The 18,322-nt window shown below is 42.1% G+C and overlaps 2 protein-coding genes across 2 annotated transcripts; one reads left to right on the top strand and one right to left on the bottom strand.

Annotated features, from left to right (window-relative positions):
- Positions 1-4,568: 4,568 nt before the first annotated feature.
- Positions 4,569-7,616, bottom strand: OXLD1 (oxidoreductase like domain containing 1). Its single transcript, XM_069064076.1, has 2 exons — positions 7,326-7,616; positions 4,569-5,936 (listed from the first exon to the last, which is right to left on the bottom strand). The coding sequence occupies exons 1-2, from the start codon at positions 7,614-7,616 to the stop codon at positions 5,505-5,507; spliced, it is 723 nt and encodes a 240-aa protein (XP_068920177.1). The 3' UTR covers positions 4,569-5,504.
- CCDC137 (coiled-coil domain containing 137) lies at positions 7,613-16,875 on the top strand. The gene is made up of 6 exons (XM_069064075.1): positions 7,613-7,745; positions 9,403-9,533; positions 12,150-12,378; positions 15,126-15,208; positions 15,767-15,846; positions 16,158-16,875. The coding sequence occupies exons 1-6, from the start codon at positions 7,615-7,617 to the stop codon at positions 16,338-16,340; spliced, it is 837 nt and encodes a 278-aa protein (XP_068920176.1). The 5' UTR covers positions 7,613-7,614; the 3' UTR covers positions 16,341-16,875.
- The last annotated feature ends 1,447 nt before the right edge of the window (positions 16,876-18,322 follow it).

The raw sequence follows: 18,322 nt of genomic DNA, 5'->3' as shown, positions 1-18,322 counted from the left end.
GTGCAAGTTGGAGTGGCTAGGTGGCACAGTGAATAGAGCACAGGGCCTTGAGTCAGGAGGACCTGAGTTCAAATCCAGCCTCAGACACTTGACACACTTACTAGTTGTGTGACCTTGGGCATGTCACTTAACCCCAGTTGCCCTCCAAAAAGCAAAAAAAAAAAAAAAAGAAAGCTATGCAAGTGGAGCATAAGCCCTGGCAGATCCCTCCAATCTGGAAAAGCTTTGGGTTTGGCTTATCTATGGATTATATAAGAGGTATCCAAGGATCAGTGTGGCTATGTTTGGAAAAGTTGGACACCAAGTTATGAATTATTCTGGCCACAGATATTTATTTAAATCTACCTGGCACAGGAGAGTTGTAAATTGCATTGTCAGAGGGAGTACTCACATTAACAAAATCACCAATTCTTAGCATAACCATCTGGCAAAAAATCATTAAAATACAATATAATGCATTATAATAAAATATAATACAAAGCTCTTTTGACCAAGTACAAGTATTGTATACTGCTGGAATGGAAATCTGATATGATACTTTGGCAAGCAAGGAGACTATCAGCTTCTTTTTGAAAAATCCACTGCACGATCTAGCTATCCTTAGTACATAGTAAGTGCATAATAAATTCTTGTAGAAGCCCTGAACTTCATCTCCCACCTGTAAATTGACAAAGATAGAAATCATCAATGTTGGAGGAGTTGAAGAACAGACTCTGAATTCATTGCTGATGAAAGGGTGTATTGGTACAACCATTCTGGAAAGCAACTTGGAATTATGCAAAGAAAGTGACTAAAATTTCCAAACCTTTTCAGAGGTTTTCACTAGTAGCCTAGAGATTTCACTACTAGGCATACTCCATTATCATTATCACCAACATCCTTGTCATCATAAATAGCTAGCATTTATGTAGTGCTTTAAAGTTTGCAAAGTGTGGGGCAGCTAGGTGGCACAGTGAATAGAGGACTGGCCCTGGAGTTAGGAGGACTTAAGTTCAAATCTGGCCTCAGACACTTGACATACTTACTAGTTGTGTGACCTTGGGCAAGTCACTTAACCCCCAATTGCCCTACCTTCCCCTATCCAAAAAAAATTTGCAAAGTGCTTCATGTTATCATATGGTTCTCACAAAAAGCCTGCAAGGTAGGTGTTATTATCCTCATTTTATAGAAGAGGAAACTGAAGCTGAGATGTTTGTTAAGTGACTTATACTTGCTCACACAGCTACGTGTCTGAGGCTGAATTTGAATTCAGGTCTTCCTGACTCCAAATCTAGCACTCCATCCCAAGTTCTATGGGAAGGATTTCTTGATCCCCCATAATTCTAGTGCCTTTCCTCCACTGATTATTTCCAACATATCCTGTATGTAGCTTGTTCTTATATAGTTGTTTACAGTTGTTTTCTCCTCCATGAGACTGTGAATTTGGGAAGGAAATTGGATTCAAAATCACACACACACACACACACACATAATTCAATTCAATTCAATTCAATAAACATTTATTAAGTGCCTACCACATTCCAGTCACTGTACTTAGAGCTGAGGAAACAAAAAGAAGCTAAAGATAGTCCCTACCATCAAGGAGCTCACAATCTAAATAGATGACAATGAGCAAATAAATATGTACAAACAAGCTATATACAGGAGAAGTAGGAAATAAACAGAGGAAAAGATACTGGAATTAAGAGGGATTGGGAAAGACTTCATATAGAAGACAGGATTTTAGCTGGGATTTAAAGAAGCCAGGGAAGACAACTAGTGAAGAGAGAAGGAGAAATGAACCTTCTTTGCAAGCATGGGGAATAGCCAGAGAAAATTCCAGAAGTAAGGAGATGGAGTGTCTTGTTCATAGAAAAGCAAGGAGGCCAGAGTTACTGGTCCAGAATAAGTGGTGGGGAGTAAGATATATAAAGACTGGAAACGGGGTGGCTAGGTGTCAAAGTGAATAGAGCACCAGCCCTGGAGTCAGAAGGACCTGAGTTCAAATCAAATCTGACCTCAGACACTTAATACTTACTAGCCGGGTGACCTTGGGCAAGTCACTTAACCCCAATTGCCCTGCCCTCCTCCCCCCCACCAAAAAAAGACTAGAAAGGGTAGGAGGAAGCTAGATTATGAAGGGTTTTGGATGTCAGAGGATTTTGTATTTATTTCTGGAGGCGATAGGGATCCAATGGAGTCTATAGTGTTAGTGGGAGGGGAAGGGGGAAGACATTGTCATCTAGAAAATCACCTTGGTGGCTGAATGTGAGATAGATTAGAATGGGAAAAAGACTTGAGGCGGGCTGATCCAACAGTAAGCTATTACAATAGTCCAAGAATAAGGTGATGAAGACCTTCATCAGGGTGGTGGGAGTTTCAGAGGAGAGAAAGGGATATATTGAGAAATACTGCAAAGGTGAAATTGCTCTGGGTGAAAGATAGTGAGGAGTCAAGTATAACACCTAGGTTGTAAGCCTGAGCAACTGGGAGGATAATGTTGTCCTCTACAATAAATAGGAAAGGTAAGAAGAGGATTGGGTTTAGGGGGAAAGATAACTGAGTTTGGTTTTGAAATGTTGAGTTTAAGATGTCTACTAGACATCCAGGGAGAGATGTCTGAAAGTTTAAGACATGAATCTGGAGGTCAGCTAAGAGGTTAGGGTAGGATAGATTTGAGAATTCTCAGCAAGGAGGTGGTAATTAAATCCACAGGAGTTGATAAAATCACCAAGTAAAGGGGTATATAGAGAGAAGAGGGCCCAGGACAGAACCCTGTGGAACACCTACAGATAAAGGTTACTTTTGTTGATTTTTTTTTCTTCTTTCCTCTTTTTTTCATCACTATAAGGGATGGTTTAATGGCATGGAGTTGGGGAAAGAGATAGTGGCGAATATAGGGAATGTAAAAACTAAATGTTTGTTGATATTGGAAACTGCTGTTAAAGTTTGCCATGTCTTGGGGTGGCCAGGTGGCACAGTAAGAGCACTGGCCCGAGTTGGGATGACCTGGTATCGAATCCAGGCTCTGATACTTAGCACCACACCCAGAAATAACTGGCCGTGTAACCTTGAGCAAGTTACTTAACCTCAATTGCTTTAAAAAAAAAAGTTTGCCATGTCTTAAGAGAAATTTTGTCATTGTGACCTCATCTAATACAATCACACTGCCTAGCTGTATGATCTTTTAGCAAATCATCTCTCCAGGACTGTTTTCTCAAATGTAAAATGGGTGACTATTATTTAATTTGATAATCTAAAGTACTTTCTACTGCTAATATTCCATAGTTCATTAGTTCTACAACCTCTATCCACATACTACTCTATCATTTAATCACAGTAATACTTTTTTCCTTATCTTTACCTCTTAGAATCCACGTTTCCTTCAAAGATCAAGTGCCTGCCTCTCCCAAAATCACCTTGTATTTACATCTTATGTATTTTTTATCTACTTATAGATGTATATGTTCTCCTAACAGAATGTCAATCCTATGAGGGAAAGGGATATTTATTTAGTTATTCCCAGCAGCAGCACAGTTCCTGGTGATGGGGGGGACGGGATCCCAGTAGGTTCAGCAGGAACCCTGATCTCATCCAAGACCAGGAAACCTGCAAGGGCGTCTGGAAAGAATTCAGCTCAACCTTGCTTGGAGTTAGAGTTGAGAAAGTTTATTATTATGCCATTACAGCGGGCAAGAGTCCTTTAGGGGACCTGAGAGTGAGAGGGGTACATGCTTTTACCTTTAAAGGGTAGGGCTGCCATTATCAGGGCTGACCAGACTGGAGGGGCCTCAGTGCATAGACAAAGGTCAGAGCTGACCAAGAGGAGCATGTGAATAGATAGTTTAGATAAGATTTGGGCCAGGTCGTTAAGGAGATAAAAGGCAAGGGCAAAGGAGGGTGTGGGCCAGGCTTCACAGACTGGCTCCACAAGTTGGTCCGACCTAGACCCCAGGTACCCCATCACTGGTACATAGAAGGAAACTTGTAAATGCTGGGTAATTGATATCAGAGTTCATTGAAATCCCTTAAAAATTACATGAGTCCATTTGAAAACATTTTAATCAGCTTTCACCTTGCTTAAATGCAGCAGCAGCCTGGACTCAAAGTGCAGTTTACTATTCTTCAGCAATGGCCAGCTACCAAAATCATCCCACTCCTTTGAAATTGAATTCAAGAAACATTTATTAAGTGCCTACTATTTGTCAGGCACTGTGCTTGTTTGTAATGATACAAAGATAAAAACGAAGGAGTTCCTTGCCCTCAAGGAACTGCTTTTACTACAATAAAAGTTATTACCAAATATGGACAAATACTGAGTTGAAACTGTCCTCACTTTGGTCAACCACATGGGGATTGTGAGCTGCCCTTTCAAAATTAAGTTTAAAGTGCCTCCTGTCTACCTAAGCCCTTAGCCCTTTCTTAATTGCTGCAGCTTCTAGTTCTTCTCTCCCCAAAACACACACACACACAGAGACAAACACACATACCCCCACTGTTCCCCATGAATAGAATATAAGCATCTAGACAACACTTAATTGTTGATGGACCCAGGCTTAATTTAATTTTATGGTAGAAGAGGCAACGCATTTTTTCCCCAATTTTTAAAAACATTTTTATTTAAATTCTGGGGTTCCAAATTCTATTCCTCCTTCCCTCCCTGAGAGAGTAGGCAATCATATATAGGTTATACATGTACAGTTACATAAAATATTTCCGTATTAGTCGTTTTGTGTAAGAAGACTAAATAAAAGGGAAGAAAGTTAAAGAAAAAATGAAAAATAGCATGCTTCAGTCTGTATTCAGTCAATGTCAGTTCTTTCTCTGGAGGTGTATAGTATGCTTCATCATTAGTCCTTTGGGATTGTCTTGGATCATTATATTGTTGAGAATAACTAAGTCATCACTACTCTTCATCAAACAATTTTGCTGTTGCTGAGTACAACATTTTAATTCTATTCATTATAGTTCATGTCTTTCCAGGTTTTTCTGAAATCATCCTGCTTGTCATTTCTCATAGCACAATATTATATTACAATCATATGCCACAGCTTTTTTAGCCATTTCCCAACTGATGGGCATCCCTTTATTTCCAATTCTTAGCCAAGGTAATGCTTTTTAACAGCACTTTATTGTACATGATTTTTTATCTCATCTCAGTAACCTACAAAGGTCTATATATTAGTGCATTAGTTTTAGTCTATAAGCTCCCAGGAGTGACTGTAGCTTACTTAAGAATGAAGAGCTATAGTCAGACTAAAAAGTTGCCAAGGCAGTTTTAGATGTTTCAAGAATGACACTTCAAAAAGAAACAAACACATAATCAGCAGAGGGCAAATACTTCCAGGTGAAATGTTAGGGGGTCAAGGGGTTGGGGCATTTATTTTCAGGCAAAGTCAATAAATAATCATCCTATAATTATTCACTTTTTATCCAAAGGCCCCTGGAAAAAGGAGGCACAAAAATCTCTAGAGGTGGTTATAGCTCCCTGAGAGACAATTGCCAGGTGGAAAGAAGTACCTCCCTCAATCTTTCTCTTTCATTTGGAACCTGATCTCCATCTTGATAAAGGTCTTAATGTTCTCATCTTGGATATGTTCGTCCACAGCAGCCAATGCTTTGGGCCCACCGTCTGGATAGTGCCGTAGGATCTCCTCAGCATACTTGATCCACACACAGTTATGGCAGCCACTCATGCAGCAGTTTGTAGGGGGTGACAATGCTGGGCACTGAGCATATGGGGGCTCTGAAGAACCTCCATCTGAGTGGGAGGAGCCTTGCTGGCTGGGAACTACATCAGTCTTCATGTTGCTTTTTGGAGTGTCTGCTCCAGAACCTTGACCTGTCTCATTCTTCCCAAAAGTCCTGCTGCTGCTGGTGAAGGCTCTGGTACAGTACCTGTTGGGAATCCCAGGGAAGTCCAAGTGCCTAGCACAACTGCAGACTTGGAGTGGTTCCTGAAGGTTGGAGATATATATATACATATGTAAAAATTACTTAAGCAGGAAAAGTATAAAACCAGCTCTCCTTTCATTTGGTTTTGGGAGAGGCTTGAAAAGGACAGAAGGCTACAGGGGAGACTCTTTCCTTCAAATCACCCTATTAGTTGACAGTTAATTATGACAAACACATTATTCCTCTCCCTGGAGTTTGGTGGAAGGTACCCAAATCAGAGCACAAGGAGAGACCTTTAGCACTGGAAGGGACCTTTAAAATGATTTAGTCCTTTACTGATTTATATAACTACTTTATTTTATAGGTGAGGAAACAAAGACCTGAAGAGATTAAATGAATTGTCCATGCTCATACAACTACTTAGAAGTTTAAGCCCAGGTCTTCTAATTCCAAGTTCAAGGCTGTTTTCCACTGCCTTCCTGGAGAAATACTTAGCACAGAGGAGGTATTAGGTAGGGGTCTAGTGTATGAGGAGCTAGGAACCCAGTCCTGACAGAGATTGGAGAATAGCTAAGCATGTCCCTGACATCAGAGTTCCTCTAGCCCAGGTGACTTCCTGGATCTTTGGGGTCTTTTAATAAGGATATTCGATGTTCTATACCCCAACAATTAGTAGTGAGTGATGTGCTGCCACCAGCTTTTATCTGCTCTGCCCACTGTTAAAATTTTCAGTATGAACATTTACATCTAGGAAACTGGCAAACCACAAATGCTACCAATTAGGGCTTAATTTATTGTTTTCTTGATTGTCTAGACTAGAAAAGGTGACTGAAAAAATGCTAGTAATGCAGATTAAACTTTATCCCACCCCATCCCACTCCACTCCCATTCTCCTTGTTAAACATTTACTAGCAGACCCTAGCAATAAATCTTCCTTCCAAATTGAGATGGCTAGTTGGTTCAGTGAATACAGCACCTGAGTTCAAATCCTTGGACACTTACTAGCTGTGTGAGCCAGGGCAAGTCGTTAACCTGTTTGCCTCAGTTTCCCCATCTGTAAAATGGGGATGATAACAGCACCTACTTCCCGGGGTTGTTCTTAAATTCAAATGAGACAGGAATTGCAAAGCACAGTACCGGGCACATAGTTAGCGAGGTATAAATGTAGGCTATTCTTGATTACTGTTGATATCATTAGTAACATAATATCTGTTATCATTATTACTATCAGCCTGAGGCCTGGGGTGATTCCCCAGGCTCTGCCGGGGCCCCTCGGATGACTATAGTGAAACACAAACTCTCCCTCTGCAGGCCCCCGAAGGTCACTAACGAAAGCCCCAGGACCAGCGCGCTGCACCGCCACCCCGTGACCTTTGCCCTCTGGCTCTCCAGCTTTGATTCCCTCGGCCCTCAATCCGCCGCCCTTCCCTCCGCGGATGCCCGGTACTTGCCGGGGCGAAGGGTGAGGCGGCTATGGCGGCAGCCGCCAATGGTCTCCAGCCGCTAGCGCTCCGCAGCAGTAGCAACATTGTGGTTAAGGAAGGGTGCTCGTACATCCTTGAGTAGGGAGGGGCCCTTGAGTGGCGACCACACGGACCAATCGTGAGACCCGACCCGGGCTCTATTGACCAATGGCCGTGGGGAGAAGGTGGGACAAGGAAGGTAGGGGACGGGGCTGGGATGAGCCGTTGCGGAGGGCGGAAGTACAGCACGTGGGGGCGGGCGAGTCTGTGGTGGAGCATGGCGAAAGCCCGGCTTGGGCGCCCCAGAGTGCCAGGGCCTTCGGGGTCCGCCTCCCGGGATCCACGGAGCCATCAGGGGCAGCGGAAACAAGGGAAGCAGCCTCCGACGCCGCAGCCGGGACAGGCGAGGTACGACATGCCCCACGGGGTCACAACCTCCCCCCTCCTCAGACAACTTTAACCGGATTTCCTGAGTTCCATATTAATATATGTTAATTTAACAAGATAAATACATATAATTTATATATATATATATAATTATATATATAAAATATATATAAATATATAATTATATATATAAAATATAATATAAATATAATTAATAGTAAAAACAACAATGATGTTTATTTGTTAGTGTTATCACCGACTCGAGAAATGGATAAAAAATAATGATGGTAACTGAGCAAGGCCCTTAATCTCCAAGCCTCAGTTTCCTTATCTGTAAAATGAAAATGGGCCACCTAGGTGGCACAGTGGATAGAATGCCAGGCATGGAGTCACTCCTCTTCCTGAGTTCAACGCTGGCCCCAGACAATTACTAACTGTATAACCCTGGGCAAGTCACTTAACCCTGTGTGCCTCAGTTTCCTCATCTGTAAAATGAGCTGGAGAAGAAATGGCAGACCACTCCAGTATCTTTGCCAAGAAAACCCCAAGTGGGATCAGGAAGAGTCAGACACAACAAATGGGCATGATATATCTGTCCCAACAGATCTGTTGATGAGATGTATGTTAAGCACTTTTCAAACCTTAAAGTGTCAGTTATGATCCTTATAGTTTGGTAATTTAAGGTCCACAAGGTATTTTTGCTCATGGCCCCTCAGATCTGCTTTGGTCTCCTTGGTTTTCAATCACACTTGGAGTACTTTGCACCAGAGGCATTGTGAAAATTGGTTTTGACTGATCTAGTGAGAGGGAAAGGAGTGAGAGAGGTAAGAAGAGAGAACAAGTTGACTTGAAATGCTGCGATTGCACTATAGTGGATAGTAATTTGGCACTTACCATATATCATCTTCATTTAGCCAGCCTATAATATTGAATGGTTTAAAAGTCCCAAATTAGAGGCAGTGTGGTATATAGTTGAAAGAGGTGAGCTGGGAGACCTGGGTTGGAGACTGGGCTTGGCCCAGACTAGTGATATCTCTTTGACTGGGCCACATTTCTCAGCCTGTTTCCATACATACAAAATAAAGACTTTATACTAGATTATTTCTATCATAAATCTGGAAGGGACCTCAATTCATCTGATCCATCCCCCTGGCTTTTTACAGATAAGGAAACTGAGGCTTAGGGAGGCTTGCATAGGGTAGGAAGTGGCAGAGAGGTAAGATCCTAAAGGATATATTCTGTGAAGTTTGGATTCAGTCAAAGGGCCACATTTGAGGACCTAGAGGGCCACATGTGGCCTTGAGACTGCAGGTTCCCCACCCCTGTCCTATACTGATATACTGTATAAAACACACACACACCCCTGTCTTGATATTGGGGCATCATCTCTCATAACATAATTTGAGCCTAGGACATTAAGATCTCTTCAAGCTCAAAAATTTGATTAATGTGATTTGGAGTCTTGACTGCTCCATAGAGAACGAATGAGGTGGTAATTAATTTGATTGTCATTAGATCCATGAGAATTCAGTTTAGACTACAGCAGTAGTGGGTAAATGATGAACCCCGACTGGGGTACAAATACAAGAGTGACCAGTATAACCACCAGCTTGGAGTGGAAGGTGTTCACATGGTGCTAATACATCTCTTGTGTGTGTCTTGTGTCTTCTCTTTCTAGAAAAGAGAAGAAGAAAGTAAACTCTAAGCCCAAGAACTTGGATGATCAAGAGATTCCTTTCCGACTTCGGGAAATTATGAAGAGCCGCCAGGAGATGAAAAAACATATCAGCAAAAAGAAAAGAAAAGCAGGTAGGACACACTTTGTTGCTTCCCAGCTGAGGGAATAGCTAGAACATCTTTTGTGGGGTCTAGACTTGTGATTTCATTGCTTCAGGGAGTTCTTTGTGTGGAATTTCCTGCTCTTGTACACATCAACACATCCTCTGTTATTCAGCACTTAGGGAGTCTTCCTAGGGTCACTGAGAGGTTACATGACTTGTCTGTGGCTACAGATATGTGAGCCTCAGAGGCAGGACTTGAACCCAGGTTCTGGATTCCTGTCTCTACTCTGTCACTCTCCACACATCTTTAATTCATCTCCAGTCAATTCAACATGATGAGTACTTACTCCATTTGGGAGATAGTGAGAGAAATGAAAACACAGACTCTGTCTTCAAGGAGTTCACAATCTAGTAGGAGAGTTAGAACAGTTACACAAAAGCCCCTGCCATGGCCTAGGGGCTCCACCCTTTTCCCCCCAACTCTAACTTATAGGTTAGACCCAGAAGATTAAAACTGTAAGTTTAGAGTACTCAGTGGCTTTTGGCTCCCGTGTAGCTCATAAACCACAGTGGATATGTTTATCTTTTGATAGATAGCTGAAGGACACAACTCTAACTTCTCCAGCTCAAAATACAAAAGCATTTTGTGAAATAGCACAATAAATATCAACAAAATATCTCCCCCCAAACCAGAAACTCAGTGTCAATTCAAATAATAGCTAAAATTTACATAGCATTTTAAGGTTTGCAAAGTGCTTTTCAAGTATTATGTGATTGTGTCCTCTTAACAACGCTTGGGAGGTAAGTGTTATTATTATCCTCGGTTTTTACAGATGAGGAAACTAAGGCTGAGAGAGGTTAAGTGACTTGCCTGGGGTTGCACAGCTATTGAGCATATGTATTGGGTCTTCCTGACCCCAAGTTCCTTTCCACCTCACCACCTAGCTGCCTTGACACTTATAAATCTCTTAAGTAGAGAGGCACGAATACTGGAGACGTGTTCAAGGTAACTTAGACTTCTAGGGATGTATCTGTCCTCTTTTCCCACCCCGCATTCTTCTGATAGTCCCCAACTGTTCCTTGTGGGTTGAAGCATTTCTCCTCAGTGAGTTGTCTGGTTGTCTCCTAAGCAGGGCTTGTATCCCTGAAGACTGGCATCACTGCCTTCAGCTTCAGCTGAAATCTTGGCCCAGCATATTATTTGCCGTGTGCTCCAGGAAAGAAGTAGAACCCATAGTCTAGAACCAGCAGGAATCTTGCCTCTCTTGAGCAAAGTCTTGCCTACAGAGTTGAGATTCCCCTTACCAGTTCAGCTCTACCCTGCTTCTGGACTTGCTGCCAAAACACCAGTGCCAGATGGGAGGTGGGGATTGATAGGAGAGAAATCCCTTCCCCCACTTTTTGCTGTACTTTCTAGTAGAAACAAAGGAAAAGATGAAGTGTGAACTCTCTTTAGAATTGACTTCTCCATTCTGTCCAGGACAGTAAAAAAAAAAAAATGAGTAGAGAAAAATCACCAAAGCAGTCCATATGCAGGGGTCTTTTCCAGTCCTCATCTGCATTTGCTATTATTTCCATATGTAGATGGGCTACTCTGGGTCAGCAAAAGGTTAAATCCTTATGTCTTGCAGTCTGTTACCTGCCCCTTTGCATCCCTTAATGTCATCTTACTTGACTCGGGGAGTCAGTTGATCTGGAATTCCCAAATAACCACCCTCACACCCATTGGATGTAGCACAAGGCTGAACTCAGTATACCTGTCAGTATTTCAGGGGTTTTCTGAAAGAGATAACATTAGGTTGGGGGCAGGAAGGTAGTGTGGATTTGGTGGAATATGAGCTGAGTCATAATAGATGGGTGGTATTTTAGTCTGCAGAAAGGCAGGAAAGAAACAATATAAGCAAAGGTATAGATGGGGGAGCCCAGATAAATCAGTGGTTCATATTAACTAGAACCTAGGAAACACTTGGAGTGAAGGAGATGGGGAAAGGGGAGTTAGATAAATAAGAATGAACTTAATGATCTCTAGGTTCTTTCCAGCTCTAAGTCTGTGCTCCAGAAACAAGGCTTACTTAAGATAATTTTGCTTTGAATTGGGCCTGTTTAAAAATGGAACATCTGTTTCTTCTCTCCCCACTCCCTCCCAAGGGTTCTTAACCTGGGCATTCTGAATTTTTTTTTAGGGGCAGGAGGCATAACTATATTTCAGTACAATTGATTTCTTCTGTAATCTTTTATAATCCTTTACTTTGTGCATTTAGAAACTTAATTCTGAGATCTTGTCTACAGGATTCATTAGGCTACCAAAAGGGTCTGTGACACAAAAAACTTATTTAAGAACCCTCGATTTATGGGAAGTCTAATTTTAGAATAGATTACATTGATTGAGGCTAAAAAGTCTTTCTTCTGCTATAGAATACTTTACTCTCTTAAATCTCTTCTCCCCCATTCTTAGGTTCCTGAAGCCTGGTATATTATAAAGCATTTGAGAGTCAGGAGGCTTGGGTTCTTGTCCCACTTCTGCCACTAATAAACTATGTGATCTTTACCACTCTGAGTCTCACCATCCTCCTGCATAAAATGAATAAATGGTTCCTCAGGTCACTTTCTGTTCTGAAACTTTACATTCTGGCTGTTTCCCTAGTCCAAGTGGCATTCAGGCAGAAGTTTGAGAAGGAAGCAATGGGGTCTCTGTCAGACATCCCAGTTCCCAAATTCAAGCAGGGAAAAAAGGAGTCGGATGAAGCATATGTTCACCGAATGGAACAAGAGGCCCAGCATGTGATCTTTCTCAGTGAGAACCAGTTGGAACAGAAACCCGAGAAGGAAGAAGCTTCTCAGCAAAAGAAAGAGAAATCTCAGCGGAAGAAAGAGTGAGTTGGGTTTGGCTGGGGTGTGATGACTATTTGCTTAAATCTCCAGCTTGAGGGTATTACTATCCCCAAACATGTCAGGGCATAGGGATTTTAGAGGCTTCTAGACTTCAGAACACTCATTAGGCACTAAAAATTTCATTGGTTGATGGCAATGATGTTAGTTCACCAGCAGATGGCGACAGAAACTCCCAGATAATGCCAAAGGCCGACCTGGAGAAGCAAGTTTCCAGTTTCAGTCAAATCCGTAATCACATTTTTTTGAACATCTGTACTAGGGTAGGCACTGCATAACTAAATTTCCTGCCCTTAAGGAGTTTGCAATCTAGATGAGGAAACAAGAAGTGAAACATGTGAGTATGTAGAGTACTATGCTTGACACTGGAGAGATACAGTGACAAAAATAAATAGTCCCTGCTTTCAGGAAGCTTAAATTCCACTGGAGGATAGCACATGCAAACAGGTAAGTATATGTGTGATTAACTGGGGAAGGAGAGAACAACAAGCAGTAAATGGTACCTACTTTTGGGAAGATGTAGTACCTAAGGCAAGCCTTGGAGGGAACCATCAGTGATGACGACGATGATAGCATTTTTATAGCGTTTTGAAGTTTCCAAAGAGTTTTACAAACATTATTTCATTTTTATCCTCACAAGAACCTTCTGAAGTAGGTGCCATTATTTTCCCCATTTTATAGAAGAACAGATTGAGGTCTGTAGTGGTTAAGTGAATTATTCAAGGTCACATAGCCATTAAGAATCTGAGGCTGGTTTTGAACTTAGGTCTTCCCAACTCCAGACCCTGCCCACTATCCATTGAGCCACCTACCTGCCCAGTGGTTAGATGGGATGGATAGTCTGTGTAAAGACATGGAGTTGGAATGGTGGAATGCTGAGTTTGGGGAACCCCATGGAGACCATTTCATGGCTACCAAGTGTCTTATGGGGAAGATAGGCAGGATAAAAGTTTACATTGCAGGCTATTTGTGAACTCCATTGTTTCTATAGTTTCTTTCCTCTACTCTAGTTATAGCTATTTTTCTTTCCTCATTAGTGTGCCGGTATCTTAAGATTTAAACATTGGGAGACTTTGTCCTGGAACCAAGGTCTCAGGCTTTGTTAGAAGGATAATATAGTTGGATTTCTAAAACTATTAATGGTACAAATTCACCTTCACTTACTAGGCATTTGGGCACTTTCTAAAATTTGCAGTTGACCAAAAAACGGGGAGATAGCCGTTATGTTGGATGATAGAATCAGGATCCACAAAGATGAGATCATTGGGCTAAAACACGATTAATAAGAATAAATATGAAATCTATTTGTTCAAAAGCTCAAATATGAAGTAGAGGAAAATGTGACTAGAAATTTTTTCGTATTTTTCATGTGAAAAAAATCTCAGGGTTTTAGTGAATTGTAAACTCAGTTTGAATCAGCAATGTATTGTGATTGACAAAAAAAACCCTAAAGATATCTTAGAAGGAAAAATGGAAACAAGCCTTTGTTAAGAACCTGCTATGGTCTAGGCACTTTACAAATTTATAAATTGATTTGACGCTATCATTTGATCCTTAAAACAAGCCTCTAGGTATTATTATCCCTGTTTTACAGTTGAGGAAACTGAGGCAAACAGAGATGAAGTGACTTGCCTAGGGTCATATAACTAGTACTTGTCTGAGGTCAAATTTGACCTCAAGTCTTCCTGACTCCAGGTCTGGCCCTGGCTCTCTTGCGCCATCTAGCAGCCTCTTAAGTGACATTAACAGATGTATATCTTCCCTCTTCCTACCACATCTGGGTTATTGGGTGCAATTGTGGGTGCCACATTTTCCAGAAGAAAACACCCGGTGTAGTGAAGGGTCTCAGAATTGAACCACAAAAGAATCATTTGAAGTTCAGGGAGATGTTTAGCATAGAAAAGAAAAGAACTAATTTGAGGTGACTAGAAAAGGACACATTCGCTAACTTCAAATCTATGACGAGATTGTTATGTAGAAATGTTAGACTTGGATTTGATTGGTTCTTGGGGATCTGAACCAAGTTCAGTGGGTAGAAATTACAGGAAGGCTGTTTTCAAGACAGGGTGTGGACAAACTTTATTGTTAATACTGTCCAGAAATGGAGTGAGCTTCCTTAGGGAGTAGAGCTCCCCGTGACCAGAGCAATCTGGGTAGCCCTCAATGAGGCTGCTGTAGATGGGATTAATGCTTTTCATGGATTTTGAATAACATTTGCATTTGCATCTGAGGTCCCTTGTCACTAGAGGCCTATGATTTTTCTTGACTCTGTTCTAGGCCCCATTGGAAGTTTACAGGAAAAATAGTCCTTCTGTTCCTGTTGACCAATTTTCTTCAGGCTCTCTAACTCTGTTTCAGATTTCACCTTATAGTTATTAACTTCTGGATAGTTGGCACAGTAGATAGAATACTGGACTGGGAACTAGGAAGGCTCATCTTCCTGAATTCAAATCTGACCTCAGAATCTTACTAGCTGTGTGACCCTGGGCAAGTCACTTAACCCTGTTTGCCTCAGTTTCCTCATCTGTAAAATGAGCTGGAGAAGGAAATAACAAACCACTCCAGTATCTTTGCTAAGAAAACCCTAAATGGGGTTAGAAGAGTCAGCCGTGACTGGAATAACAACAATAATTTCTGTGAGATGTATATGTATGTGTGTGTGAGTGATATGGATATCAGTTTATCATCCTGGAAAATATTGGGAAAAAATGAATTATATTTGACTTTTTAGGTTCCAGAGACGGCGTTTGGATAAAGTTCGACATCAGAAAGAGGAAAAGGCAATAGCTGGCCTGGAAAAAGAACTCTTTCAAGGTTCTCCAGCTTGGGATTCAGTCTGCCAATCACCTGCTTTTGGAAACACATGCCAGAAGAGAGTATTTTAGAGATTTCTGAGGACTTGTAGATCAGAGAGCAGGTTATTAGCATCCAGTGGTTTTAGCCATGCCACTTGTGGAAACTTTTAATAACAAATATAATTACAGCTGACATGTATATCATGGCATGATGTTGCAGAGCCCTTCATATACATTATCTTGTTTGATCTGTCCAAAAGCCTTTACTTTTTTCTGTGGATAGGGGCTCAGAGTGGGTCCCATAGAGAGGGTCAGGGGCAAAATTCAGGCTTAAGTATCTCCTGACTGCAAGGGCAGCACTTTGTGTCTAGTTCCCTACCTGCTGCCCTAACCACTGGTGGTACAATTTGAACCAGAAATAGAATTCTTTTTCTGGGGTTGTTTTCATCAGGAAAGGTAGGGCAGGGTTGAGGGTGGTTCTGGATTAGAGAGAGGGTGGGGAAAGGTGAGATGTGAGTGGTTTGGCTGTGTAGACAGCATCCTATTAGAGTCATTCTCAAACCTCTTTCCATTGTAGATTCTGTGAAATTTGGTGAGGTTGTCCTTCAGCCCCCGGAATTAACAGCAAAACCAAGGAAGGGCACAAACAGTGACAAGGTAACATGGGGCTTGGGTGAGGGGTCTGGTCAAGTGAGGATGAATGTATCACATTAATGGGTCATAAGAATTTGAAATAACCTTGTCCATCACCCTTCCAGTGAAGGTTGATTTGGTGGGGCTTCTGGGCAGCACCTGGGATGTGTGCCTGGGAGCAGAGGAGCCTTATTCTGTCCTGGTCTGGGTGGTGGGTAGATCTCAGCTGTGTTGGGGCTGGGAGCTGTGCACACAAATACTGGTACTGATCTTAGTTCTAAGAACAGGCCCAAGGGGATCCCTCTCTTACCTCATTATTGCCCTCTTTTTCTCAGCTCGGCAACAAGTCGCTGTTGCTGACAAGCCTCCTGACCCCTAGCAATGCTCCCAAACCCCCAGCCGTCTCACTGGCTCGACAGCGGATTGTGGCAGAGGAGAGAGAGCGTGTTGTGCAGGCCTATAGGGAGCTCAAGAAACAAAAGCAGCAACAGCTGGAGCAGAGACAGCCCTTTAGCTGATCTGAGGGGAAACCAAAGAAACCAGTTAGAAGAAGAAGCCCCTGTGACTTCTGGGACTTGATTCCAGCATCCAGGAATAATGGGGATGACTCTTTCTGGTAGGGGCAGAACTGAAGCCTACTTGGCCTCCCCTTTCCTCCTAGAAACTGCATCTCAAGAGCTAGAAAACTACTTGTGTGTAATAAAGTGACTCTGGACAACTATCACAACAGTGATAGCACTCAGAATCAGGCTGCCAAACCTGAACCTTTTCTGGAACCAATAACTCTTGAGTGGTCCCAGTTTTTGCTATGGCTTTGTTTGCTGGGTGCCAAGAGACATGATAGGTGCTGTGGCTCAAAGAGCTTCATGTGCATTCACCTGCCAAGATGTTTCCTAGGAATGTCAGGAGTCTGACCCTAAAACACTGATTAGACAGGGCTAATGACTGATCCTGTAGTTTTGTATCACAGTATGGACTGTGGAAGGTAAAATTCGGAGTGGCTGCCAAGTTTGGGCTATGACTGCTGTTTAATAAATGCTTGATTTGATTTGACTATTTGTAGTTTATATCTAGAACCCTGAACAGTGAAACTTGGCAACATTACATTCTGACTTGGTTTTTATTTTTTTCCTGGTGCTGGAAACAGATAGAATGTATGTGGATGACAGAGGCCTAAGAGAGCAAGGGCTGGAGGAGAATCACATCCTATCCATTACCCTACCACATGTGTGCTAGCTGTGTGACCCTTGACAAGTCACTTAACCCTTTTTACCTCAGTTTCCTCATCTGTCAAATGACCTGGAGAAGGAAGTGTCAAACCCTTCCAAAATTTTTGCCAAGAAAACCCCAAATGGGGTCAGGGAGAGTCAGAAACGGCTGACTGACAATAACACGTGTGGCACTAGCCTTGGCAGTGAAATCTGTCACAAGCCCAGAATTCCAGCCTAAAGCTAATTATTATCTAGGTTATTTATTCTTGAATTCCTGCAACATGCTTAATATGCTGGCAGTTAAGGGCTAGCAGGACTTTAGAGCTTGAAGGGAGCTTAGTAATCAGCTACTGTAAGGTCCAAGTCCTCATTTTACTGATGAGGAAACAGGCCCAGGGATGTTCAGAGACTTTGTCAAGATCATACAAGAAGCAGAACCAAGATTCAGCACAAGGGGCCACTGCCCCCTGTGCTTTGTCCCTGTTTCTTGGGACTGGCCAAAAAGAGGCAGAAGTTTATGGTTGTTAATTCTGATGAATGCATTGACCAGCACAGTTCCAAAGGAATGAAACAGACTGCCTATCTCCTGACAGAGACATGATGGCCTCAGAGTACAGATTGAGAAATGCCTTTTTTGACATGGCCAGTGATGCAATTTGTCTTGGACTGTACACGTTTGTAAACAGGGTTTTGTTTTTCTTGCTTCTCAGTTGTGTGTGCTCTTAGGGGGAGGGGAGGGTGAAAGGAGAAAAGGCAGTTCTTCGTTTGAGAATAAAATAAAATTGAATGATAAAAAAACACATAAAAATAATTAATGGCCATTTGGCTTTAGGTAAGGGCCTGGTCACCAAAATGGAAAGCGGGTGGGAGGGATCTTTCTATACCTGTTTATACTAGAACTACTTAATTTTGCTAGTTTCCTTCCACATTTCCTCTAATAATTTCCCTGACATTAGTCAAGGGCTAACACAAGGTGGAGATAGAGTTCTCAGGAAATATATGGCAGGTTACATCATTCCTTTGCTCCCTCATCCATTGACTAGGTCTCCCCATCTCTCCCAACTAAATGTCTTGCCACCTGCTTCAAAAATTATGGTAAAAGTGTAGCTCATTCTCAAATCTAAAACTTATACACTCTCAGCTTCCTTGTCTCAATTTGTAAGATCTCTCTGTCCTCCTGACCCCAGGTTACACATTTGAATCGATCATTGATACTTCCTTTTCTCCTCTCTCAGCCAGCCCAGCACCAAGCCCTTTGCTTTCTCCATAACTCGGATCCTTTTGCCAAC

Source organism: Petaurus breviceps, unplaced genomic scaffold (genome assembly GCF_028583685.1).
Source record: "Petaurus breviceps papuanus isolate PSGF00001 unplaced genomic scaffold, PetGlider_PUasm1.0 90617, whole genome shotgun sequence".
In the NCBI taxonomy this organism is placed as follows: domain Eukaryota; kingdom Metazoa; phylum Chordata; class Mammalia; order Diprotodontia; family Petauridae; genus Petaurus; species Petaurus breviceps.
This window is presented reverse-complemented; position numbering and strand designations above follow the sequence as displayed.

Coding starts and splice junctions, on each gene's coding strand:
- OXLD1 (XM_069064076.1), bottom strand. CDS start 7,616: ATGCTCCACCACAGACTCGCCCGCCCCCACGTGCTGTACTTCCGCCCT. Junction 5,937..7,325: donor CCGCCTCACCCTTCGCCCCG/GCAAGTACCGGG, acceptor TCCAACCTTCAG/GAACCACTCCAAGTCTGCAG.
- CCDC137 (XM_069064075.1), top strand. CDS start 7,615: ATGGCGAAAGCCCGGCTTGGGCGCCCCAGAGTGCCAGGGCCTTCGGGG. Junction 7,746..9,402: donor CCGCAGCCGGGACAGGCGAG/GTACGACATGCC, acceptor TTCTCTTTCTAG/AAAAGAGAAGAAGAAAGTAA. Junction 9,534..12,149: donor CAAAAAGAAAAGAAAAGCAG/GTAGGACACACT, acceptor CTGTTTCCCTAG/TCCAAGTGGCATTCAGGCAG.